Source organism: Meleagris gallopavo, chromosome Z, assembly GCF_905368555.1.
Source record: "Meleagris gallopavo chromosome Z, MGAL_WU_HG_1.1, whole genome shotgun sequence".
In the NCBI taxonomy this organism is placed as follows: Eukaryota; Metazoa; Chordata; class Aves; order Galliformes; family Phasianidae; genus Meleagris; species Meleagris gallopavo.
In genome coordinates this window covers 7,696,807-7,722,895 of record NC_139435.1, presented here as the reverse complement: position 1 = coordinate 7,722,895, position 26,089 = coordinate 7,696,807, and the positions used below count along the sequence as shown (strand labels likewise).

The 26,089-nt window shown below is 37.0% G+C and overlaps 1 protein-coding gene and 2 non-coding genes across 15 annotated transcripts in view; all 3 read left to right on the top strand.

Moving 5' to 3' along the window:
- UBAP2 (ubiquitin associated protein 2) overlaps window positions 1–26,089 on the top strand; it is a 122,746-nt gene that overhangs the window by 37,108 nt on the left and 59,549 nt on the right. For all 13 annotated transcript variants that reach the window (XM_085212913.1, XM_085212912.1, XM_085212902.1 and 10 more), the window contains exons 7-16: window positions 4,203–4,257; window positions 5,402–5,505; window positions 11,411–11,463; window positions 15,401–15,468; window positions 16,904–17,093; window positions 17,823–18,036; window positions 19,462–19,736; window positions 20,235–20,407; window positions 21,518–21,728; window positions 22,891–22,930. In XM_085212913.1, the coding sequence (XP_085069039.1) occupies window positions 4,203–4,257; window positions 5,402–5,505; window positions 11,411–11,463; window positions 15,401–15,468; window positions 16,904–17,093; window positions 17,823–18,036; window positions 19,462–19,736; window positions 20,235–20,407; window positions 21,518–21,728; window positions 22,891–22,930 (1,383 nt within the window). The remainder of the gene's footprint in view (window positions 1–4,202; window positions 4,258–5,401; window positions 5,506–11,410; window positions 11,464–15,400; window positions 15,469–16,903; window positions 17,094–17,822; window positions 18,037–19,461; window positions 19,737–20,234; window positions 20,408–21,517; window positions 21,729–22,890; window positions 22,931–26,089) is intronic.
- On the top strand, window positions 17,387–17,470 carry LOC116217576 (small nucleolar RNA SNORD121A). Its single transcript, XR_004162269.1, has one exon. It is a non-coding gene; the product is annotated as a small nucleolar RNA SNORD121A (small nucleolar RNA).
- Window positions 19,858–19,942, top strand: LOC116217575 (small nucleolar RNA SNORD121A). The gene has a single exon (XR_004162268.1). It is a non-coding gene; the product is annotated as a small nucleolar RNA SNORD121A (small nucleolar RNA).

Below are 26,089 nucleotides of genomic sequence, written 5' to 3'. Positions count from 1 at the left end.
TGTTCAATGGGAGAAGAAAACACCAAACTGAGAATTTCAACTTAGTGCTATAGGCGCTATTTCCTTACACAGTAGATTTTCTGTTAACGACTGTGTGACATTCCTTGCAACTTTATGGGCTAATATTATACAGTGTGCAAACAGTGCTGGTTGCTGGTATATACAAGATCAGGGATTTCAGGAAGGTAAGTGTTACTGGCCAAGGAAGAGAAAGCAAAACTGCACCACAGGAGGTGTTCAGTGACACATCCCAGCTGGGACTGCTCTGCTTCTCTGCTTCTCAACATCTAATCTTTGCTTGCTAAGCAGGTTGTAAACCTTGATTTGGAAAAAAGTCAAAGAGCTCATGTTTTTAAGGTGCCCTTCCCATCTGTGTTTCTTTTCAGAACTGAATTTCTTGAATCAGTTTAATTTAGCTGTTAAAAAAAAAAAATCACTATAATACTGATTGATAACAATTGTATTTCTGTGTTAATTGTGCAAGGATTTGTAACTGTCTGGAATTGAATCTCCTGAAGGAATTAGGAAGAGAGATGATTGCGACTTCAGGACTGTCAGTTCTAGAAATGTTTGCTTATTTGTGTTTTAATCAGCTGTAGTGCTGTATATAAACTGAGAGATTTCACAGGCACAGGTTTGTTTGTTTTTTTTTATAGCTGTTTTGTGCAATTCCTACGTCTTCAGTTTTAAATTTATGTCTGGCTCTCCCTCTGTCCCCTACCCCACATTGAAACAGGAGGGGCAGAACTGCAGAAGGCTTTGAAAGGTACATGGAAGATGGCCTTTATGGGCTGCGAGGAACTGGCAGAGTAGGGCTTTGCAGCCTGCAAAACAGGGCTAAATGATTGTATGATAAGGATTTGTAAAATTTCTTCAGGAAATGTTCTATGAGGAAATCAATTGATCAATCAATTCATGTGAATATGAGAATGAGAGGATAGTAAATTATTATGTTAAAGGTTCAAAATGATTATATGGAAGTGATATTCTTATAGGTAATTAACCTGAGGAATTCTTTACTATAAGATGTAAGTTTCCAGAATCTGTAACATCTGCAGGCTCTTGACAAAATCATCCTAAAAAAGATCCATAGTGAAGAAACACGACCAACTAACCAACAACAACAACAAAAAACAACCCACAAAACCCAACAAGGGCTGTGAATTATGTAAATTATCTGGCTCATGAGATCTTTGAGCAACAAGTAGTTGAAGACCAGGACAATGTCCAGGGGGATTATGCTGTGATTTCAGGTCTTGCATGGTTCCACAGAAATCTCACTGATGATAGTTGATAACAGGATAGCAGATAGATGAACTTGTGGTCTTCCTTCAGCATAGAACAGATTCGTATGTGGTCATTTTCCTCATTTGTAAAGTGAGAGTGAATTTGTCTCTTTTACTGCTATTTCTACGTCTTCCTTGTCATTCTTTCAGAGTACCAACAGTGAGTTCCTTCTAGGAAAACAGAAATAAAAGTGAAAGGGAAAAGCATGAGGTTTTAATTTTAGACTGTGGAGGAACCTTTCAAACTTTTCAAAATTTTCCTGGATATATTACAGAGCCGCTGACCATTTTTGTAAACATCAGACCAGTCCAGTTTGTGTACATAATCTCTCTTTACAAAAAAAAAAAAAAGGGCCAAACTTTTTTTTATATAAAAGATTTTATCTGGAAGAAAATGAGCTTCTGTAACCAGAACTGCATGTCTAGGCTTTGTACAGTTGTCACAGAACATATAGAACGTATTTTAAATTTTCTTTGCCAAAACTAGCAAGAATGTTGCTTTTTTTTTTTTTCTCCTGAAACATGAATGCAGAATAGACCTTCTGGTGGTCACAGTCTGAAGTTTTAGTTTTTCTGTAGTTGCACTGGCTAGAAAGCTCCTTGTGTTTCTAAATAGTGTTTCTATATTGCGTTTCTGTAGTTCCTCTTTTTTTTTCTTATTGTTTTGTTTTAACATAAGTCACTTATTTCTTTTCATTTTATGTGTGGAATTGGAAGTTTTCTCCATTTGCTTCTCCAAATGGTTATTAGAGCACATACAGTATATAAAACTGAGCCAGTGCTTCTAGCTTTATGATAATTAATAAGAAAGGTTATTTGAATTTCTACAGATAAACCTCAGTGTTTATTTCTGTAGTATGGAATACCCAGAAGACATCTGCCTTGTTACCTATTCATAAGTGGTAGGCGTTTATCTCCTCATCTTCTTGTGACTGGCTTGATCTGCATTTCCAGAACAGAGGCTTGGGCTGTCCAGCTGCTGTGTAGTCTGAGATGAGCACATCTTTGGGGTATTACCTGCTCTTCCAATCTGTGTATTCTTCTCGCCTCTTTTTTAATCTTGATGCTTCTTTGACTAATCCAAACCATTCAGCATGGAAATCTTAGTGTTGAGGTGGAGTATGTGTTCTTAGGGAAGTACTTAGTCCTAAATTCAGAAATCTAAGATGTGTTCTACAAAATAGGCAGAATTAATGGATAATCCCACATTTATCTCGTGCTTCCCAGCAGTATGTATGTGATTAGGAGAAGAAGCATTCTGAATGAAGTGTATGAGCCATTGTTTCCATGGAGGAGAGATACCAGAGCTGATTTTCTGATTATAGAAGTTTTGAACCCCCAATACATTTTACTGGAGACAAAAAAAACCTCAACACCTGTTTCTCTTCTGGAATGAATGCTGGAGAACTTAAATGAAAACAAGTTATAGCCAGAGTGAGCCTAGTTGACTGAGAGAGGTGTTCTGGAAAGAAGGAAAAGAACTAACAGTATTCACAGAGTTAAAAGCTTAAGGAAAACAGGAGAATATTTTAAATAGTTCATTTAAAATTATGATGTTGGATAAGATAGTAGTAGGAATGTTAGTTGGAATCACCTTTAAGCATAGGTCTCTAGTCCTGGCTTCCTGGAACAGAAATAACTAAGTTACATTGACTTTATTTTGGGCTGTTGCTTGCAGATCCAAGTGGAAAGAAATGTCAAGAAATTTTATGAACGTTTGTATGAGACAGGGCAGTAACTTTATTCTTTCTGTAATGTCTGTTATTTGCTTTTTGCTCAGTATGCTGAATGACTGTAAGAAAATCTGTTCCTTCAATCTCAATGGAAGATGCAATGAGCTACTGCTATATCATTTGTTCTCTTTTGGGGGGAGACTAAAAATACCCATTGAAGAATAGCAAAATGTGAATTACCACAAGAAAAAAATAAGTTTTTGGAAACATTGACCATTATGCTGGAAAACACATATAGGTCTTTTTAGAGTACTGTTAGTTATACTCTTTAAGCAGCATAAACTGACATTACTGCAGAGAGGAATTTGGTGCTGATTGTCTCCTATTGCATTTGAAGATTGCAAAGCCAAAAAAGAAAAGCCAAACCAACCAAACAACAAAAAAACATCCAAAAGCAGGAAGGCATTGTGATAGCTGTTTACCTGATTTTTGGTGAACTATCTAAATGTGAAGGTGACTAGTTCTCTGGCAGATAGCAAGGAGGGATCTGATTCAGAAAACTCATTCAAGAGTGAACTATTTTGTTGGTTGTTTTCTGGTTAATCTGTGGCTGTATTTGCAAAACTCTGAGTGTAGGGAAGGGAGTAAAGCTTGGGGTCACAGGTAAGGATGACCTCTGTTGAAGCAGTACTTCCTTTGTGCGTTCCTTCTTTCCCCCACCCTTGTCTCACAGGCAGGAATTGACAGGGAATTTCTGGAGAGTTCTGAGCATGCATGGGGGCTGTGATTGTAGAGCCTCTAAGGCAAGAGTGAGAAAGTAGAAACAAATTTTTGAACATCGTCCAATGACTTGGGAATAGCAGCCTCCTTTGGGAATGAGGCTTTAGGTAAGTCCTGTTGTTAGAATTTTGTGCTATTTCTCTACACACAGAAAAGCTAGCAAAAAAAATTGCAAGTCCTGCTGAAACATTCAGTAAACTGTGACTTAAGTGATGGCTTGGGCTGGAGACCTCAAAGATGATCTAGTTCAAACCACCCTGCCATGGGTAGAGTTGCCTACTGCTAGATCAAACACTAGACCAGGTTGTCCAGGATTGCATATATTAGGGAAATGTTCTCCTGTGAGAATATATATTTAACTAATTGCAGTGGTTTTCTCTTCAATCATGGTCTTTTCTTATGTGACAGACTAGTGACTGGCTCCTTCTCTGCTTTTGCTGTTAAATGGTGTTTTCTCTCCTAGGGTTTGGACGTGGCAGAGGGAGAGGAGCGGGGAGGTTTTCAGCCCAAGGCATGGGGTAAGAAATATGCAGAGCGCAGATTTTGGGGAGGGTCAAGCTCAGCAGCAATATTGATTGCCACTGTATGTATTAGTATTGTTGTATGTAGAGTAAATCAGCATGGATGCAAAAATTCACGGCGCTGTTGGATTATTTTAATTCAGTATTTCCAATTGGACTATCCTAATCTTAGTTTACTCAGTGTTAATGTGTCAAACTCAAATTCATTTGTACCTATAAGTAATAGCCACATTGTGCCTAGGAAGCTGAAAGTTCTCTGAAATGGTTATTGTCCAAAGCCAATTTAAAAATATTTGTATCAGTGTAATGTGAAGCATGTGAGCCCTAAATAAAACAGACTAGTGATTATAAACGTTCTCCTTTTTTTGAGCTTTCATGCCTTATCTGTTTGGACGTGCATGTGCTCTAAGACAGAATCAAAGGAAGTTTATCATTAGTTCTAAAAATTGTTTTCAGTTTTGTCAGAATAGCTTGATTCAGAGAAGCATAACCTCCACTACTTTTAGTGTTTGCTTGAAATGACACTTCATGTAACATCAGTGGTGTCACAATGAACAGAAGGCTACTCTTACTTCTCTAATAGTCCTTCTTGTTCACAGTTTTGATGATAAACTGAAAGGAAGTTTTTCTGAATTAGTCCTTTTCACCTGTTACAGGCATCTGTTTTTTGGCGTTGGTGTCAAGAGTGCCTTCTGAAATAATCTTAGTGGTGTTCTGACTGCTGTCCTGCACAATTCTGGTGCTTTTAAAGTACACAATACTGGTTTCTCATCAATCTGCCACCAAGAAATTATCAACCGAGGAAGGCTTAATGCTGACAGTATAAACTTTGTCATAGGATGAGGGGGAATAGGTTTGTTGTTGACTGCTTTTTCAGGAATTCTGGTTTTGGTTCAGTTTCTCAACAGTCTCCTCACTTTTTTTTTTTTTTTTTTCCCCCTTCCTATTCTTTTCTCTTTTTTCCCTTTTTTATCCATGTCTGCTGCTAGAGGAAAATTTTCTTTTGGAAAACAAAATATCAAGATAAACATGTGGAAATCAAGATGTCGAATCTAACACAACTGCAGCTAAAAATAATGGCACTTGTGTTCAATGAATGACCCATGTATTCTCTTCCATTTCTCGACTTTTAAAACTCTAGGACATTTAACCCCGCAGACTATATGGAGTCTTCTGCCACTGATGGCTTTGGGACAAAATCAGAGATTTGGGAGACTGGTCAGAATGATGCAGATGATGGAACTGGTAAGATGCTTCCAGAAGTGAAAGGGTTGGAATGAAGAGCTGTAGCAAATTGCAGTTAAAATAAGCATTCTGTTAGTATTCTGTTAGCTTGTGAAACTGTGAATTAAATTAACTGTAAGTTAAAGTTGCAGAGCACATGCTATAGCTCAAGCAACTCTGGCTTGAACAGAGTGAAAGGTAATTGCAGTTTTTTCCCTTCAAAGGGATTTGAAGAGTTACTGGAAGAACCTTGTATGTGAAGAATTGTTTAGTTATCTTAAATATGGCTTAAGATCTCACATTATTTAGTTAAGAGTATAAGTACACTAAAAGTGATTGGTTCACAGGCACTGAGCCATAGCATCTGAATACCTAAATGGAAGAATAAAGAAAGAAATGGAAGAACTGTTGCTGAGTGTAAATTCACTTGGTGACACTGAGATGGCTTTGGAAGCCCCATCTATACAGGATAAGAACCTGAGCGTATGAGTCTCTAGTATGGAGGAGAGGTTTGATATCTGACACCTTTCGAAAATAAGTAATTACTAAAGCACAAGAGGGGGCACTTGGATGGGAACCAAAAACACAATCTGCCTCCATGAGGATTGAGGCATCCATATGTGTGTTTCTAAATGAAATTTCGTGGAATGTACACTCCTGGCTAAGGGCAATAGACAATACAGTCTGGAAATAAACCTCTTAACTTGGTCTCATGGTGATTCAGAGCTGAAGAATGTGGCCTGGTTATCTATGATTTGGAAAAGAGCAAGATGAATTGCTACTTCCCATGTTCTATGGCAGGAGATGAAGACAAAGGAGAGCCTGTGTCATGATGCCAAGACATGTCATGGTCCATGACATTATTATTATCCACACCTGGGAACTTCTGACTGACAGAAGATACTTTTAAAAAATAAAATAACAAGAAAACTCCACTCTAAGCAAACAAATTAAAAAAAAAAAAAAATCAACAGCCAGAAGGGGTGACCTTTCTTTTTTTCTTCTTTTTTTCATTGTTTGATTTTTTTCACAACACCCTTGCAAGTGTTAAAGACTGATACTGGAGACCAATGTTTTCTTTGTTTAGCGTTGCAGTGCTCTTGAGATGCAGCTTTACCAACTTCATAAAAGCCATTTTTTCACTTAACCAGAGAAGCTAAAAGCAGGCTTATTGTCTAGATGGGCTTAATGGACAGCTTCTTGTCACTCTTTACTGCCTGGTAGTCCCGTGTCAGAGGGTGGTGCTGAGTATTTTAATGGCTATTGAAAGGGAGTTCTTGCTAAACATGGCATCTTTTCAGGAAATTACTGTTAAAATGATGTGGTGCTATAGTGCAGGGTTTATTGTCACAAGTACTGGAGAAACAATAAGTTAACTGACTAAAGAAATATTCAAGAAAGGCATGTGGAGACAGGAACAGATTCTCTGGTTAATCATTGATGAACACAGCTAGGAGGCTATGGTTTACAGCTTGGACTTGTATTCTGCTTCCTAACTGAGCTTGAATATTTTGACTATCTTTGTAACCAGCGTAGCTATTGTATGCCTACTCTGTTTCTTATTGTATCTCCTCAGTCTTCAGTAATGGAAGAATTTTACTTAGGAATAATAGAGTGGCTGGATGTGGCTAAACAGATGCCTGTAGTGCATGAATCCATGTACAAGGGATTTGCTGCTAAGTAAATCACTGGAAACTGAAAATGTGCTAGCTTGTGTCTGCATTTTTTTTAATGCCACATCTGCTTTTGCTGTTGTACCATACAGACATCACTGAGAAAAGCACAGGATTTCAACAAAATAGCTTAAGGCATATATGGGAATTTGGGGAGCATAGTGAGAGGTTTCCTTGGCTTTGTTGGCTGTGACAGGGGCTATGAATGAGTGATTGTATGAGTGGAGTTTCCTGCATTGTAGGAAATGTTTGTCAATGTAGGGAGTTTCATTCATAATAGTTTGATGGGTGGAAATTTGATGTAGTTTACTGTAAAAATTCTTTATAGACTCAGAGTGCCTTTTTACTGCTAATCTCCCTTTACTTTCAGCAAGAAGTTGCCATAGCTGACAAAACTGTATATGTCAGCTCAGGGAGAGAGTTTTGCTTTATAAAACTGCTTCTTTAGGCAAGTCCTTGGAATATCAGAAAAGTCTCTAATCTGTTCCCCATTACCCAAAAATAAAATGAAATTAGAAAAAAACAATCAACCAACCAACCAAAAACCCTCAGTAAAAGTAGACTTTAGCATATAATTATTTAGTCTTATCAAGAATGGAAGCACTTTCAACTGTTGTCCAGAAAGCACGTTAAAGCATCACTAAAGAAGAGACTGCAGTTATGGTAGTAGTTTAAAAGCAGAAGTGGGAGTGCTGGGAAGGAAGGGAATAAGGGGTGAAGCATACAGTGGTAGAGGAGATGTGGGGCTGGGAGATGAACAAAGTTGAGCTGTTGTTTTGGCTTGTTAATCATAAATATTAGTTCTCTTTTTTTTTTTTTTTAAATTAGTTCCTCTTACTTTACAGATCTGTGTTGTTAATTACAAATGTAATTAGTTCCAGTAATAACATAATAATGTGGAAATACTCATTATGTGAATGATGAGGCATATAATTGTATGCAGAGCCTGCAGTGGGCTAGTAAATGTGAGATAAGCCCATATCTCCTTTGATCTGCAAAGTAAACAAAATTAGCTCATTTTAGCTACACAGGGAATTAGAATAGTGGGCAACTACCTGGAGAAGCTAGACCAGTTTTTGTGTCAAAATGAATTCATCGTACAAATTTAAATACTTTGGGAAATTCGGAGTCATTTTTCTTTAAGTCAGTGCTGTGAGAGGATTGACTTCAAAATTTTCAGTTGAAAAGAATACATGATTTGTTTCTGAAATGTAGTTTGCCCCATATATGCTCTCAAAGTGCTGCAGACTTTCTTAACCTGAATCATTGCAGACGTTGGAGGAATCTTGGCAGCCTGAGAGGTTTTTCTATAGGCATTATTGTGTAATTTTATAGAAAGGCTAGTTGGTTCTCTGGATCTAAAAACTTAATGTTCTTGAAATAGAAAGAGAATAAAGTTTGAGTCTTAATGGTTTATAACATTTTCTTGTAATTGTGTTGAAAGTATTCAACATCCTAGTATTTATAGATGTGACACTTGAGGCAAAGAGCAGGGACAGGTGGAAGGAAACTAAATGACCAATGCTCTTCCAAAAGGGAGTATACTAGAACAGTTTGTTATTTCCCTAATGGCATGCTGAGTTTTTGTTCTCTTTCTTTTTCTGATAAACAAGGCAATGAGAGATCTCGAACAACAAATAGCATCAACGCTTAAAAATAAATTAGGATGGAGGTGCTCACTTCTCAAAGTAGATTATAAAATTCCATTCTGGTGGCTTACCGATCATATAATGGTTTTGGTTGAAAGAGTCTTACAAGATCTAGTTCTGGTTACCCTACTGTGGGCATGATTAGCTTTACTACTTCTTAATATAATCATCTGTCCATGGGATAGAAAGGAATTGAAAATTGCAAGGAAGTTGTTTATATAGGACTGCAGTAGAAGTCAGGAGGAACATTCTAGAATGACCTGAAGGATTTCTTAAAATGTGGCGGCAATGGAGAAGAGGAGGATTTGTATAGAAGTTTGAGATAAACCAATCTGGGTGCCAATACATGTATTTGGCTGATAATTTGAAGAAGGAGAAAAAGTGACTGGAAGTGAGGGATTGGAAAAAAAACAGTTGAAGTTGTACCAAAACCCTGTGCTGTACTTCTTGGCTTTACATCTTTCTGTAACTAAACTTGTTGCAGAAGTAAACAGGAAGTGGTCATGGAAGGAAGTGTAAACTGAAGTTTATTTGACAAAGTTCTTTGAAAACAAAGCATAATTTCAGTGGAAAATAGAACTGTTATATAGAAATGCTTTGCAAAACGTGGAGGTAAAGATTATGAAGAGAGTATATGGAATTACAGTCTTGCCAAGGTGGATTATGAACAATAAGTTGTTACACTTGTGAATAGAATCCTGTCCATACCATGAAACTGTTAGCAGTATGGATTAAATTCAGAGAACAGCTGTAAATAGAGGCTGACAGGTTGACTTTGGAACACAGAATGTTAATATGTGACAGTAACAAATCTGGCCGGGGACAATTGATAAAATAATGAGGGGTTGTGTCAAATAATTTGAGGAGAGTAGATGCACAGAAGTGCATCATCACTAAGAAGCATTGTGGAGCATTTGGGAAACGTCTCAGGAATTGTTTCAAACAGCTCCTATCTCTCAAAGGTGTGTGGGGATAACACAGGAGTGGAGTATGATCTGCCAAGGCTTTTGTTTGTTTTGTTTGACCGAACTCTACTGTTGGATTTCTGGCAGTAGTGCAAAGTGTTAATCTTCTGCAGAGATGAGTCTTGCTCTGTCCAATGTGAGATAGATACAGGCAGGACAAATATAGGGATGAATCTGTTTAAAGAAGATGAACATCAAAGATAACCTGTTCTAGTTGAGAGAAGGGAGAACTATCAACTTTCTCTAAAGTATACTCCTTAGAGGGCTTTGTCTGCTTTCCAGGATTTTTGTGGAAATGTGAGTTGGTCTAGTAATTTGAGCTATTATAATAATTTTGATGTGCTATCCTATAATCATAGTTATTATTCAAGTGCATCAATATTTTACAGTCAGGAAAAAACCCAAAACACCTAATTAGCCAATTAGTGAAAAGAAGAGCAAGAGGTGTTTCAGGCAACCTTATATTGCTCCACTGAACCAGCACAGAGTGGATGTTACCTTGTTCAGGACCTGCCAAATAATTTTGGATTCAAAAATAAAATCCCTCCCTTCTCGACCTGTATGTAACTCCCTGTGGTTGGGCTGCTCCTGACGTGGGATTGGTGCCACTCTGCCTTGCTCTGGCCTGGGTGCGGCTTCCTCGAAGCCTAACAAAGACTGTGCTGATATAGAGAATGGTTGCATTCCTGTAAGTGGGGTTTGATGCTGTCTTCAGGGGGCTTTGTTCTGGAAAGAATTTATCTCAAAGGGGTCCTAGTTTTACATGTGATTAAGGTAGAGATTCTTTTACTTTTATGCGTATTCAGAGGTGATGGTACCAGAAACTTTACTGCTGTGTTTTGCCGGGTTGTGACTATGCAGTTGGAGTGAAGGCTCAAGCTGTTGCTGATTTCCCTTTCTCTATGCTCATACTGGTGGGCAAGGCCTTCAGTCCATTCAGTGCTCGTGCATGTCTGGGTCTGCTGTTTCCTAGGGGAAGGGAGTAGGTTTCTAAACCCACACGGTCACTTAGTTCAGTTTGATGTTTGCTGCACGCTGCAGATGGGGCACTGTGCTCTGATGTTTGCCAAAATACTGCTGGGAAGAAATGTTTTACAGCTATGGTAGAAGCTAAGTGACTTTTCTGCTGCCATTATATCTTTATGTGTTTTAAGATAAAAAATAGCTTGGGTTTTTAATTTGAGTTTGTCAAAAATAGGATTATGAATGTTAGAGCAAGTGCTCTGATTGTATTTTGGTTGTATGGAATTGTGTATGGAGTTGGGAGAACTCATGGAGGGGCTGAATAACCTCTCCTTGTCTCCAAGGACAGGTGTAAGAAGAAGTTCTTGCCAATATTTAGTGTTTTATCACCAGTTGCAGACATGCATTTGTGCAAACTGTCCACTACCATAGTTGCTAGGAATTTCCTGAAATCATATACTGAAGTATAAAAGAAACAAAAAAAACCCTAAACACCTCCCAGATTTTTAAACCTGCAGACCAATTTTCTGTGGCTTCTCATGTTTCCAACCAACATCTCTTCACTTTGTGTTTCAACTAATGTCAAAATAGGATTGTTTGTAATGCAGAAGGTTTGATATATGTAATTGTACTTGCAGATTGTAACTGCTTTTTTTCCTTCCCTAAATTGTAACAGGTGCATGGAAAAATTCAGTAGAAGAATGGACCGCAGAAGACTGGAATGAGGATGTAAGTGTACCTTCTCAGATAGATAGCTTTTGTTATTTACCTTTTCAGAGTCTCTGCATTGTTTTCAAAACTAAGCATTGTAAATTCTTTCTTGTGTTTATGCCATGACACTTCTTAAGTTTCCTGCTGTAATTCTGTTTTAAAAGAGTGTATATTTAGATGAGCTTTAATCTTACATAAAATGGAATCAAGAAATACTATTTTATTTTGCTTGGAAGCCTATGTATGGGTAACAAATTTTAAACTTTTATCCCCAATTTAGTATTAGTGAACTATAGTTTTTTAATGCATAATGGTGATGGATATTATCTGCATATTTCCACCTAATGTTGTGTAGGAGTTTAAAAGCCATATTATCATAAGTCTTTTTGTAATTAAGTGCTGAAGTTTACTTTGTAGTAAAGTTTAGATTCATTATTGATTCTTTTTGCTTGAAATGTGAATAATTATTCCAATTAGTTATCCTCATGTTCATAATATTAAGAGAGGACATAGTAATATGTTGAATTTAGCACTTAATTTCTTCGTTTATGTTGTTTCATCGTGTTGTGCACTGTAGCAATGAAGTACTGTAGCAGGCTTTGTTCTTTAGTAGGTAAGAGACACTTCTTCATGCCTGAAAAATATTTGGTTTATTTATCATGTAATATTTGTTATTATGTGTTGCAGTGTATTGTATTAAAGCTGAGGCAGCTCAAAAAAATAAATGAGGTAGCAAGAAATAAGGAGAGAAAGCCTTACTGTTCAATTCATTTTTCATCTTCTATGGAAGAATCTTCTATCAATTCAAAATTATTTTTGAATGAGTTCCATTTACCTTCTTCTGTAGTGTGATGTGCCAGTATTATCCCTGGGAATGAGTGAGCAGTTTGTTAGCAAATACAACTCCTTACTCCTCGCTGTGTCTTTTGAGAAAAATTAGAGGAATTTAAAAAAATATCACCAATCCTGCCTTCTTTCTATCAGTTACTGCTATCGAATGCTGTGTTCTTTTTTTCTCATAGTTTGTCCCCTTTCTCTTCTGTATATGCTAGTGGTGGGCTAAGGATAGTGAAAATTTCTGGCTTTGTTTCTCTACCTTATTTGGCGCTGGTACAGTGCAGCATTTGTAGTACAGGAGAAACATTGAGTAGTGCTTCCTAGGGATAGATATTTATTTGTTATTACATCTGAGTAGTTTGCATATGACTTTTGGAAGGGCTGCAGATGAAATCTCTAGCCTGTTGTTAATTTTCATTAATTTTGGAATGCTGGAGAAGTCGCTGTAACCTAGGAAATTTATTCATGTGGTGGTGCTCAGAGTCTGTAATCAAATGGGGAAAAATGGAGGGTGCTGGGGTTTAAAAAAAAAAAAAAGTGAAGAATACAGTTTGTGCTATTTATGTTGTATTTATCTATGATTTTATGGTGGTTCTTTTGTGAAAAATAAGTCTATTTCAAATAAAGCTAATTTTGATCTTAAGGTAAATTATGAGTGAATTACAAAGTATTTTCTTAAAGGAGATTTGATTTTATGACTTTTGTTGTTTCTAAAAGAAATAATTCCAGGATGTCAGAAAAGCCGTCTAGTAGTATCTAGTAATAATATCTGCCTGCTAGTTTTGGCAAATAGTCTTTTGGAGCAGTATCTGAACTGAATGTGGATGATTCCTGGGAGAACCATCAGCTTCCTTGACTGTTTCAAGCACAGAGGAGCCCCAGTCATAGGCCAGATACCAGCTTCACTTTGGAAGTGAAAAATAAAAATAATTATAAATATGTTTGGGAAATTTTAAGTTTATTAGATTAGTCAATTAAAGTGAGCCTGTCATGGGGGGAAGTTTGTATTTCTGCTAGACTTGACCTGCTTGAAGTAAAAATGTTTTAATATAGCTAAGTAGCCAAGTGCTTCACCTAATTTATCTTTAAAAAAAAAAAAAAAAAAAAAAAGAGAATCACAGAATCACTAAGGTTGGAAAAAACTTCCAAGATCATCCCATCCAACCATCTACCTACCACCAATATTTCCCCACAAAACCATGGCCCTTAATATCTGAATATCTGAATATCTGAGTGCTTCTTGAACATTTCTGTGGATGCTGATTCCACCAGGCTCCCTGGGCAAGCCTGTTCCAGCACCTGACCACTCTTAGAGAGAAGTGATGTTTCCTAATACCCAGCCTGCATCTCCCCTGGTGCAACTTGAAGCCATCCCTGTCTATTACATGCAAGAAGAGAGTGATCCCCACCTCGCCAAAACTTCAGGGGGTTCCAGAGAGCGATAGGGTGTCCCGAGCCTCCTCTTCTCCAGACTGAACAATTCCAGTTCCCTTAGCCACTCCCTATAAACTTTGTGCTCCCCTCACAGCTTCTTGCCCTTTTCTGGACACACTCCAGAGCTTTGATGTCTTTCTTGTAGTGAGGGGCCCAAAACTGAATACAGAAATGTGTGAATGAATTGGAGTGTAAATAAATAAATAGGAATGAAGAATTCTAGGAGTATGTCCAGAACCGAGGGCTGTTTTCTGGAAAGCAGCATATTATGATTTCTTACAGGGAATTCTGTTGCAGAAAAAAACCCCACTCCTGTAGTCTTTTTGCCTGCAGGCGCTCTTCCTGGTCTCTTAATCATTCTTGGTTTTTATTTCTGTGTGTGGACTCCTCAGAACTTGATTTTGAAGTACTGCATTCACTTACTTATTGCTCTTAAAAGGCAGAAACTGTGCAAAGTAGCTGAAAATTAAAGAATAAAAAAGGTGTTAAATTGAGATTTTTAAATTTATGCGACATAGTTTACGGAATCTAAAAAAGTGACTTGATTAGCTTATGTTGGTTTCTGTAGTCTAGCAGAAAAGGCATAGTATGAATCTTTGAATGGAAAATGGAGCCACACAGCTAAATGTATAATTAAATAGTTCTAGCAGTGTGATAATGACTGAAACAGTCAAAGATGCTGATGGTGCATGCTGCCTGCAGATAAAGACCGGGTACTTTTCTGAAGAATATTTTTTGTTCACATTTCTGTTCTCTAGTTAGGTTTAAGTTACATGTGAGTGAAATTCATTGTTGTATAACATGAGTGGGATTAAATTTTTGTGATCTAATAGTCCTGTTGGGTATTTAATTTTGGCAAAGTAATGATAAGTAGATTGTCAACATGATCTTAAATAGCATGGAAACTGCTTGTGATGAAAACTCTCAAAAAAGAAAACAGGACCCTCTTAATCCCCTAGAATGCCAACCAGCCCTTCCCTTCCCTGCTACCTGCTAAGGGTCTTTGTTATAACAGTGGTGAAAACAGCAAAGGCTTCTGCTGTGGAACTGGTTGTACTACTTGTAGAAACACTTTGTTTTCCAGGGCATGCTTGTAGAGCAATCAGTTTAAGACATCATTGCTTTCCTTAGCTAAACTGCCAAGGAGGAACCTTGAATGCTAGCTTGCTATATACATTCAAGTGTAGGTCTGCCTCCACTATTAGTATGAGCTGAAATATATAACAGAGTAGGTGAAGTGGGAACATGTACATGGAAACAGCACAGTGTGCTAAAATTCAACAGGATTTATAAGAGCTGTATTGTAGAATCTTAAATTGTATCTCCATGAGGTATTTCTGTGCTTATGATACACCAGCTGACACATTAGTTTCTACTTGTATACTTTTCAGTTGTTATTGCTCAAATTAGTAGGAACTCTAGGTAGGTATATCACTGTGTATGTTTATGAGATGAAATTTCCTAACACTTTAGTAAAATTGATTCTTGATTCTGTGGAAAAGACTTTGCAGAAATTTTACTATTTTTGTCTGCTAGAGCTGCAACTTACCTGGCTGTAATGGTTGTTTGACATTTATTTTTATCAGAAATTATATGACCAAGACAGACTTTCTTCAAATGTTGCTAAAAAGAAATGTGAATGTATGTGTGATTATAATACTCTTTTAAAAAAAATCTTTTTCAGTTTTCTGAAACGAAAGTCTTTACCGCTTCTTCTGTTCCAACAGAGAATCATGTGACTACTGGGCAAAGGTGAGTTCTTGCACATTTTTCCTATATCCTAAAAAGCTCTTGGTGAAGCAGTGTTAGATTGTAGTACCTAAAGCAAATGGTGGGTTGATATAATGTGAGGACAGCCCCCCCATCAGAATTTGGTTAAGCTAAATGCAAAACTCTTGCTTGCAGGTAGTTGCTTTTGTGGGTTCCTGTGTTACCTATAGTTGACTATGGTTTTGGAGCTGAATCTATCAAATCCACAAGGATAGTACTTAGAAGACTGTCTTCTGCACAAAGACTAGTTGTAGGCAGAAATAGAAGTAACTCGGAAGAAAAGTTTTCTGCTGTTTAAAGGGAGGCACTGGCTTTGCTCTCCAGAATATAGAAATCCTCCCTCTTTAGATTCAGAAAGTGCTCAGAATGCAGCATTTTGACAAATTTTTTCACAGAAAAGCTTTAGTTAGCTAGAAGGTCTATTTTGTGATAAGCAGGTTGTAACAAAACTTAACATGGATATATAATCTGGAGAAGGCATAGCATCAATTGGTCTAAAGCTTATGTTCCTTTGCTTCTTAAAGGCAGTATGCTTGCATGTTCATTGTTCTAATGTGAACATTATTCCAGTGAATTTCCCTCAAGTTACGTTGGAAAATATTTTAGTTCATAAATTTAAGTTTGGTAATTTTTTTTTTTTTTTACTTATTAAAATGAATGTTTGGGCATTTAGAAATCTGTAGTAATGGAAGTGACAGAAGCAGCTCATCAACCCAAACTTGCAGTGTGTTTAGGATAAACTTCAGTCAGAATTCTGGGAGTATGTTTCTTACAGCGTTCAAATGCTTTACTTTTTCATGGATAAACTTCTGTTGAGGTTAATAAGTTACGTTAAGTATAAGAAAACATGCTTCTTGTCCTGCTTATATATATGCAGTAGGGTAATTTTGGATATGTGCCTGCTAGAAACTTTTATTTATGCTGTTCTTCTTACTTCAGTCTCACCACACTTTCACTCAATTTCTGTATTTATAACTTTACTATCCTCAAACCTATCTTATATAGAGGTTAGAACTTTGATCCCTTGCTCTTTTTAGAGGGATAGTGTGGTATGCAATGTAGATATTTGGTACATAAAATATGTTGGAAGGCAGGATCCATTCAAAAGTGGTGTGTCTTTTAAAACTCGTCTCCAGTTGCTTGGCTGTATTTATCATATATGTTATGTGATGTTGCAAAAGTTGAGAATCTTTGGAAAGAGTGCAAAGATGAGTTAGATTCTAACCATGGTGAACAGCTCAGCTACTAGAATTTTTTTTTACTCTCTCCTTCCTCTTTGTATGGAGAGTTTTTCTGTGACAGATATACAGTATTCTTAAAGGCTGTTGATAGCAGTAGATGTAGGGTCTAATACCATCACTATTTTCTTCAGTTTCAGAATGTGAAAGTTCTAGCCAAACTTTACTTTTCCTTACAGCATTGATATGGTGACGTTGCTTCAAAAGCCAGTGACTTCTACTCAGGAGACAGAAGGCAACTCATTTGAGGCTTCTCAGCAGCAGACCTTTGGCCAAGCTCTAGTCTTCACAAATTCTCAGCACAGCAACCAGATGACATCAGGAACTGGCAGTTCCGGTGCTATAAACTCCTATTCCCCTCAGAGTCTGGTAAAATTATCTTATGCTCTAAATACTTTTCATTAGCAAATATTACAAGTTAAGCAATGTCTCCAGTAATGGTCGTTTCATGAAATGCTTCATTATTTGTAAAATTCAGGTTATAAATGCTACAGAAATGGGATTGAGAATATCCTTTTTTATATACAAACAGGCCTTTCCTTTTATTTGCTGGGTGGTTGTTTTTTGGTTTACATGAAGTCTTGTATTAACTTTTGAATACAGAAAGGTGCATTTACACGTTGACTCAGAACAAAATCATTTATTTATAATGAAGAGCTCTATGCCAGGAAACTGTGATGTGATACTTCCAAGCACATATCTGACCGCTTTGTGAGGAAACATGAGTATTTCTGAGTTTTCTGGAGTGATATGAGTAAGACTTCCCTTCTTTAACAATTATTAGAGTTTAAAATTGGGCCGTTGTATTCTTTGAAAATCTATTCAGCTACTAGTAATTAAATGTCTTTTTGAAATACGTGAGTTACAGCCTGTGTATCAATAATAACAGGAGAGTCCAGGCATGTGCTAAAACTGCTGAATTTTTCACTTGTTATAAATTAGCAATCTGGAGCTGAAGAAGTTTTACTTGTTGCCAAATAACAGCTGTTGGCACTGACCTTATGCTTATGTTCAAATGATTAATAAAATACTTAACTCCATTTCTCCCTGCCTTTGTTTGTTTTTATTTTTTTATTTTGTTCCCTTGTTTTTTGACAGTCTGCAGTTCTTTGTTCTGGCTTTGGAGATCTTGGATCTTCCAAATTGGCAAACTCTACTGGAACCCAAATCTTGGACCAACTGAAATCTCCTGGTTTGGGCCAATTTACTTCTCAACAAAACAATAGTAGCTCTACCACCACTACTACAACTACCCCAACATCTTGGGATCTAAAAGCGCCCATTACTCAGTCCTCAGTCCTTAGTCAGTTTGGTAAGTGCTTTAACATGATCTCTCTTTCTCTATTAGTCTGTAAAATTTCTTTAGACTGATGTCTGCTGAAAATTGCCTTGATGAAAGGCTTTTTTGCTTTAAACACAATGCTAGCAATACAACTGATCATAAAATTTTAGGTAAGCTTGTCTGCTGGCAATAGTTGTTAAAAATATATTATGAACTGCGTTTTGGTTGGCATAAGGCTATCTGTAGAACTTGTTCATCTTAGTCTACAGAAGTTGTGGAGCCTTCATGTGGTTACATCTTCAATTTAGTGTGCCTGATTATTTAAGTGCAACTCTGCTGTGACTTAGTTTCTCAGCAATTCCAGGAGAATAAGTCTTTTGGTCTTTTTGCCTATGCTGCTTCTAGCTGAATACAAGTTTGTACCATATCTTGTTGTCTTTTCCCTATTTTCTCTTCTTACCATGACATGAATTTTGAGTGTGTACTGCATAATATCTTCATAGTGTGTATCTTCTCACCATTCTTCCCTTGTGCGAAGTATGCATGTACTGAAAATGATGCAAGTTAACCATTTTGTCAGCCTGTAATTGTATGGATTTTTTGTTTAACTATAATTGGCAGAAACAGTAGTGACTGTGACAGTAACTTGTACAGTTCATAGCAGTATTCTCACTGTAAAAAGTGTCTTGTAGCTATTTTGCGTGTGTTTGTGCATGTTTGCAAATAGATAAGCAGCCAGTTTAGTAACATATATAATTTTTTGCATGCAGCAATTTTATAAAAATATTTGTTTTACTGTACATTACAAGTTGGTAAAATGCATTAGAAAGCAACTGAATAAAAAAGTCCCTTCAGACTGAGTGCCGTGGATCTCTTACAGTTGTTAGCTAGTGCTACAGCCTGTTCCTTGGCTTTCAGCATCTGAAAATTATGAAAGAGGAAGACTTGGGAAAAAAAATTGTAGATGTTTAGTGTCTCTTGATTTTCAGCCACACTGAGGTTGTAGATTAGTCCCTGTTTGTGCTGAAAATCTTCTTTGTAAAGCAGGAAATTGAAACTCAGAATACTTCTGGATTGCAAGTCCAAACCCATTGAAAGTTATCAGAGTTTATTTGCACAATTACTTGCGGTGAAACGTGCCACATTTGACTAAAATAATGCGTAAAATTTTTGTTACCTATTGCACATTGTTATGAAACTGTATAGATGGGTTTAATTCCTTACTTTTAAATAAAACCAAATACTTCACAAAAGCTGGTTATTTAAGGTAGTGAAGCTAATATATTGGCCTTACTATTGCAATGATAATGTTCCATGTAGAGCTTATGTAATGATTTCTGGAAGAGACTTGCAGCAGTAGCTGTCAGGTGTTCAGGTAACACAATTCTTGCTAAAAAGCAGTAGCACAAAGAGCTTTAATGCTTTCATTTTGATTTCTCTTCCCAAACTGACCAGACTTTAAATCCCAGCCGGAACCATCCCCAATTCTGAGCCAGCTGACCCAACGACAGCAACAACAAACACAGGCAGTCCCTGTACCTCTTCCTGGGCTGGAGTCCTTCTCCTCCCAGGTAAAACTCCAAGAGCCCTCGCCAGTAGACACCTCCATAGCTGTCAGCAAGATGTTACAGCTCCCCACTATGTCTATGGATAACCAGGCAGTGACAGCCCATCAAACCCAACAGAAACAGATAAAACCACCAAAGCGGAAAATAACTCCAGCATCCAAGGTGGGTGATTTGTTGGCATCCAATTCTTAGTAAATGCATATGAGTTTCTAGGGAGAAGGGAAGCAAAGACCATCATGCTTCCTGTTTATGAAGTAGGGATTTCTAAGCAGATAGCTCTGCAGTCCAAAATACAATGATGTTGTCTTTCCCAAGCACATATCTGATTGCACTGTGTGGAAAATGACTGTTGCTGAGTGATTTTGGATTGACTTAAGTGGCCAAAAGGTAAATGTTGGATAAGGGGGGGTGGATGTGTATGATACTTACATTTCACAAAGCAGCATGGCTTAGGCTTCAGCTGCAGATCAATGCACAGAATCAGTAAGTGAATTTGAGGTTACAAGAATAGAATTATATGATGTAAACTGGAGGGTTGTAACACATGCAGTTGACAGCAACAATTGAGATAGTAATTGAAGAAGCCTGTAGTTAAAGGAGTTAACATAGATAGCAAATAAAAAGTTGTGGCTTGTTTTTTTTTTTTTTTTGCCATTTAAGATTCCTGCCTCTGCAGTGGAGATGCCTGGGTCAGCTGATGTGACAGGGTTAAATGTTCAGTTTGGAGCTTTAGAGTTTGGATCAGAGCCTGCACTCCCAGAGTTTGGATCAGCTTCAAGCAGCGAGAATGCCAGCCAGGCGACCAACAATAGCTTGTACTCAAAATCTGTAAAGTATGTGCAAGTTCCCCATGCGCCTTCTTAAACATCCTCTTTAAGGATCAGATTTGTCCAAAATATGTCAAGACACAATTGCCATCTAATAGAAGGGGGAAATATGATGGCTTGTAAGGATTTCTTTTCTGTGGGTACTGTGTTATTAAAGAGACTTCTCCTTTAATAACAGCCAAAATCTTCCAGATGGGTTGATTTGAAGCTGGAGGTGACATGAGCGTAAATAATCTTAAAGCAAGCTAGCCTTAATATAATTGCTTCATGTTTGATTGTCCTGATTTTCAAATTTGCTAGAGAGTTTTTCCTCACAGTTTTCCTTCACAGTATTTTTTCTGTACTGGATCAAGGGGAGTTGAGCATGGTACCATCTTTGTGTCAGTAGATGGCACCAGATTGTGAATATGATGCTCCTACAGAATCATAAAAGTATCAGACTTTCAGTATGCAGGAGCTTTTATTGAAATGCTAGCACTGATAATGATAAATACAAATATATCAATTATTCATTTATTTCTTCCTTACTTGTTCAAGAAGTGGCGTTGGTAAAAAGCTTCCTGAAATTTATTCAGAAACACTAGTAAAAAAAAAAATGGACCTTCACATTTATTTCTAGTTCTATAAATTCATTAAGCTATTTGGAAAATAAAACATTGTGCATGTTTTGAAGTATTTTTTCTTTTTTTTCTTTTCTCTTAGTTAATTCTGTTAGATAGTTACTACAAGCGTTAGAATACTATTGTCAAAAGAGAATTGGTGTTTCTCATTATATACCAGACTTTGTGGATCTAATTTTTTAAGAAAGATGATAAGCAATGGCTTATCATTTGAGAGGGAGGAAAATGACTGAAAATTGCTTGTATCAATTCTTGTTTTGGTTGGTCTGGTAGGAGGAGGGTGAATGGTGGTTAATCCAACTGGTGATTTTGGAGAAGTGATTACTGGGGACTAGAGAAAGAATATACTTATATACTTATTTTCTAATGTAAAAAAATGTAGATTTGACTATGTTTTACTTAAGTATTTTTATCAGCTCCTTTGTAGGAGCTCATATTTTCATGAAGATGTGAGATCTAATTAGCCATGTTGGTAAATAATTTTTACTTTTTCCAGTGATCCTTTGAATACCTCTTTGCCAATATCCAATCCAGTACAGGAGTCCACCTACACAACCTCTGCCATCACCTCTTCCAGTCTGACCTGCTCATCTCAGAGCACTAGCCCAGTAACAACAACTTCCTCCTATGACCAGACTTCTGTGCATAATAGGATACCATACCAAAGTTCCATGTCTCCATCAGATCCAACTCCAGTTGCAGTTACGGTGAGTGAATTTCAGAAAAAAGCTTTTGAAAAAGGTGAAATATTCTCATACCTCTTAGACTTTTATTACCCTGGTGTGTCAGTACTTCTAACCAATCCAAGAGGCTTCTTTGTTTCCCAATACCTGCTGTGTTATTTGTGTTTTCTTTTCCTACTGTGTAGCCCTTATTTGGCTATGCTGTATTTAGAATGTGTTTACTTCTGATTTTGTGGGTCTTGACATCTTAAATTGGTGTTTGATCCTTTTCTTTAGTAATACTTAACATTCTAGTTAAGTTTCCTTCCCTGAGACTAAGGTTTTAGAGAGTAGACTCTCTGAGTATAGTATTCATGGCGTTTTGCTGTTTCTATCCAAAGATAGATCGTTTTTTAAATCTTAAGAAATGTAGCCAATAGATCTCAAACTGTTTGTGGCCCCTCCAGCATTATTTTTCTATTGGATTTAGACACCCTTAGGAATTAATACTGTTTTGTTTTTATTTTAAAACACCTGGGATGAGGTCTGACTTAGGACAGAGAAGATCTCTCTTGGGAGATGCTCATTCCATATATAGACTAGGTGCTCTTGTAAGTTTGTTTTAAAAGAATTTATTAAATATTTAAGGAACTTAAGAGACTTTGTAAGTTTATTTACTTCTGGCCTTTGTTATCTAATGGCTCAGTCACACTTGTCTTCTGCACTAGCTCGTATGTACGGGTGAGGATCAAGCATAGACTATCCACTTCTGTACTCCAGCGTTATCCAAAAAGCAACTGGTGCTTCTCAAGTCTTATCTTTCATTGGAAAAAAATTGGCGTCTCTGTGTAACTTGGATAGTTAAAATTGTGAGTTGCATTAGATCAAAAGCACAACCATTTCCTATATGTTAATGCAATTCTTTCTTTCATATTGATGTGAACCTGAAGTTTGTGATATACAGTACATGGGAAAGTCTCCTGCTGATGGGTGTAGTATGGGCTATGTATGGGATTATGTATGCTCAGAACACTTTGCACTTGAGAACTTATGTGGTTTTGTTAAAGGAGTAAAAAGCTAGTTTTCTGCCTTGTCTTTCAATTTAGAATGAATATAGAATTCTGCATGAAGCATGTTACATATGTGGTTGATTCTAAAAGTGTAATATACTTCTAAGATAATGTGTTCATTTCTCCTTTGTTTACAGAGCGGGCACAGTGGTGTTAGAAGACAGGCAACTCTTGACAGTAAGTTTACAGAGCGTGGCTGCTAGCAGTAGTTTTTTTCTAATCTTTCCTTAAGATTTGGTATGCATGTAATTTTAGCAGTGACATCTGGTTGAAGACTTTCTGTAGTTCTCCCTGCTTAATTTTTGACTAATCAATCAGAATTGAGTTTGTACTTGCACAGGATGTACTGTTTGCTTATTGGAAGGCTGAAAAATGTCAGCAGCTCTGTTGAATCTATACCCACTGTGCAACACTGAGCAGTATTAAACATTAGAAAAGCTGCTTTACTGCTTTTTCTCCTTTTAAAAAAATTCTGAAGCTATTTAATATACAATTTCTTAACTTTTTATCAATTTTTATTTGGAAAGCTGCAATTAGCATAGCATTTAGTTGATAAAGAAACAGTCACATTCTTGTCGAGCGTAGTGCTCAATTGTTCGATTGCAATCCCATAGGGAATAACAGTGACCAGCACACTCCCTCTGCTGGATGGCTTGCAGTCTTGCAGTAGACCAACGATAATGCAGTGTGTTTTGACACACTTCTTTTCGTCTTGGCCCATTTTTTCTTTCTTGGGGGTGGTATTTCACTTGTAACACTCCTTATCTCTTTGTTCTTTAAAAAAGAACAGATGATTTATTGAAGTGACAGGCATAACATATTAGGATTGCTGTTGATAAATGCTGTAGCTGTAGTAGCACTGATGTATGATAATAGTGCTAGCAAAACACAAGGTATCCCAGCTGTTCTTTGTCAAGAGATGAGGCTCAGTGATTACCAAGGGAGTGTCTCCATCTTTGTGGAGGAAGAAGAGTTCAGCATCCTATCTCATAACTTTCTGCAGTCCTCGTTTTCTCTGCCTTTCTTTTCTCTGAGTCCTTCCAATATGCTTTTTTTCTCTTAGAACTTAAGCCATATCTGTTTCCTTCCCTGGGAAGTGGTTTAACAGGATTTACATGGAGGGTTGAGCATTGTAGTCACATGCTCAGCAGGTTCTTCTTAGAGCTCATTAGCATACTGAAGAATTAACTTTAAAGTTAACTTTAATATTTATTTCATATTAATGAAGCAAAAGGTTCCACTGTGAGCATTGTGGCCTTTGAGATTCTGTGCTGAAACATAAACATAAGGCTCATTCCTGCAGCCTTTAGCCAAAATGGGACTGCCCTTGTTGCCGAAAGACTCCCTCCTTCATTTGTGCTTTATGATGACTTTGCAGATCTTCATCCCTAAGACTTACAAAAGAGATAAGCAGTCACCATTGTTTCTCACATGTTATGTGAAAATCACACACCCCTAGAGCTTTCTTCCTGGAATTAAAATAATTAAAATGTATTCTTGCTCTTCTGTCCTTTGTATGCTGCTTTATGGAAATTTTTGAGAGCAACAGCTTGAATTAATATCTTCTAGAATTCCAGCATTTCTTTTATTTGTCTCTCCTCCCCTTAAGTTTCTTGGATAGTCCAGCTTTTCTATATTTCAACATGGAAAGAACTTGAGTATTTAGATCTACTAATTTTATTAGTATTTTATTGGTGTCAGGTTGAATTTAAATGAACAGGAGTGAGAATACATGTCCAAAGATTTGCCTTGTAAAAGACTGTAATACGTAGGACAACTTTGAACATAGAAAACTTTGTCATATACAGAATTAACAACTGATTTTTGAAATTCACTACAGCGTTTGTGTTTTTGCTATGGAAGGCAGTGATCAGAGAAATTCTAGTATTTCTGTAGTTATTCCATTGCCATTAAATTAAATTAAATTAAACTTTTTCTGTTCTGTGCCAGCTCCCTTTCGACGATACTTCTATTTTTCTCTATTTCAGGCCCATAAACTGGGATCAGTTTTCTCCCATGTATCTGTTCATGTGTCTAAACTGTTTTGCCTTCTGATAACACTTGAAGGCAGTGGCCTTCTGTTTTCTGTATTTGCTTCTAATATTGTTAGTTGTTCATCCCTTGTCTTTCCTGCTCTTACTCTTTAATTTCAAGGTCTTATTCTTCTTAAGCTCATAGCAACTCAAAATATCTTAGTATTATAATTCTGACAGTCCTGTTTGTCTTGTAGTTTCCTTGTATGTGATGTTCAGGCATAATTTAAAAGGTCTTAATAAAGATGGTGATACTCTCATACTGGAGAGATCTACTTTGATTTCAAGAAGTGAATCCTGGCACAAATGTATTAGAGTTTTAAGTAGAGTTTACTGCTTTTTATATGAATGTTGTCAGGAGCTATCAGATTATACACTTGTGTCCTCAATTGTTTTTTTTTTTGTCACTCGAATTTCCTTCTTGGCAGCTATCATTGTGCTTATTGCCAAGATCATCTTGCTTTCTGTTTACACAGCACCCTGTCCACAAACTAACTTGGGTCATTCAGGGGAAAACGAGTATCAACAATGATACTTACAAGTGTTTTCAAACTTTAGGCGAACATTCTAAGACTGTGCGACTTCAAAAGCATTGTGAAATAGCAGTGATCTACTCAGTAGTGGCCTCTGCTGGTGTGTGAGGGTATGGTCATGGCAGGGCTCATACACAATGGATCACAACTATTTCTGAGATTTTTTTTTGGTGGAGCTGGCTAATTCTGTGCATTATCCTTCTTCAGAGGACAAGAGAAAGAGCTGGGAATTATGATAGGAATGGTAAATACACATTTGTGGTAAACAGGCTCTACTGTCTATAGGCTGGAAATGTTAACCACTTGTTATCTAGATTAAATAAAGTAAGACAACATTTGACAACTGTTTGTGCGTAATGTTTTGGTCAGCTTTGTCATTTTATTTTAGCTTCTTTTATTCTATTACAATGCACTTTTGGATCAGTACAGCAGGTTAGTTATTTGTGTCTTTATGCTCAAGCAATCAAAATCCCAAATATCAAAAGTGCTCTATAGGTTGAAGTGAAGAACTGGAGTTGTAGATAAGAGGAGATTTTTGTAGTACCTTAGAGAGTGCAAGCAACTTTTCTTTATGGAAAGGATTGAATTTTAATGCTAAGAATTTTGAAATGAAGATGAAGTGAGCAAAAGCAAGTGTACAGATAGTGGGAGATAACTGACGACTGTAGTTTACAACGTATACCAGTGAAAATCAGAAATGTATTCTAAGTGAGGAGCTTAAGGAGAGAAACGGATCCCTGTGTTGTCATTCCTTCATTCCGTTGTAGCCA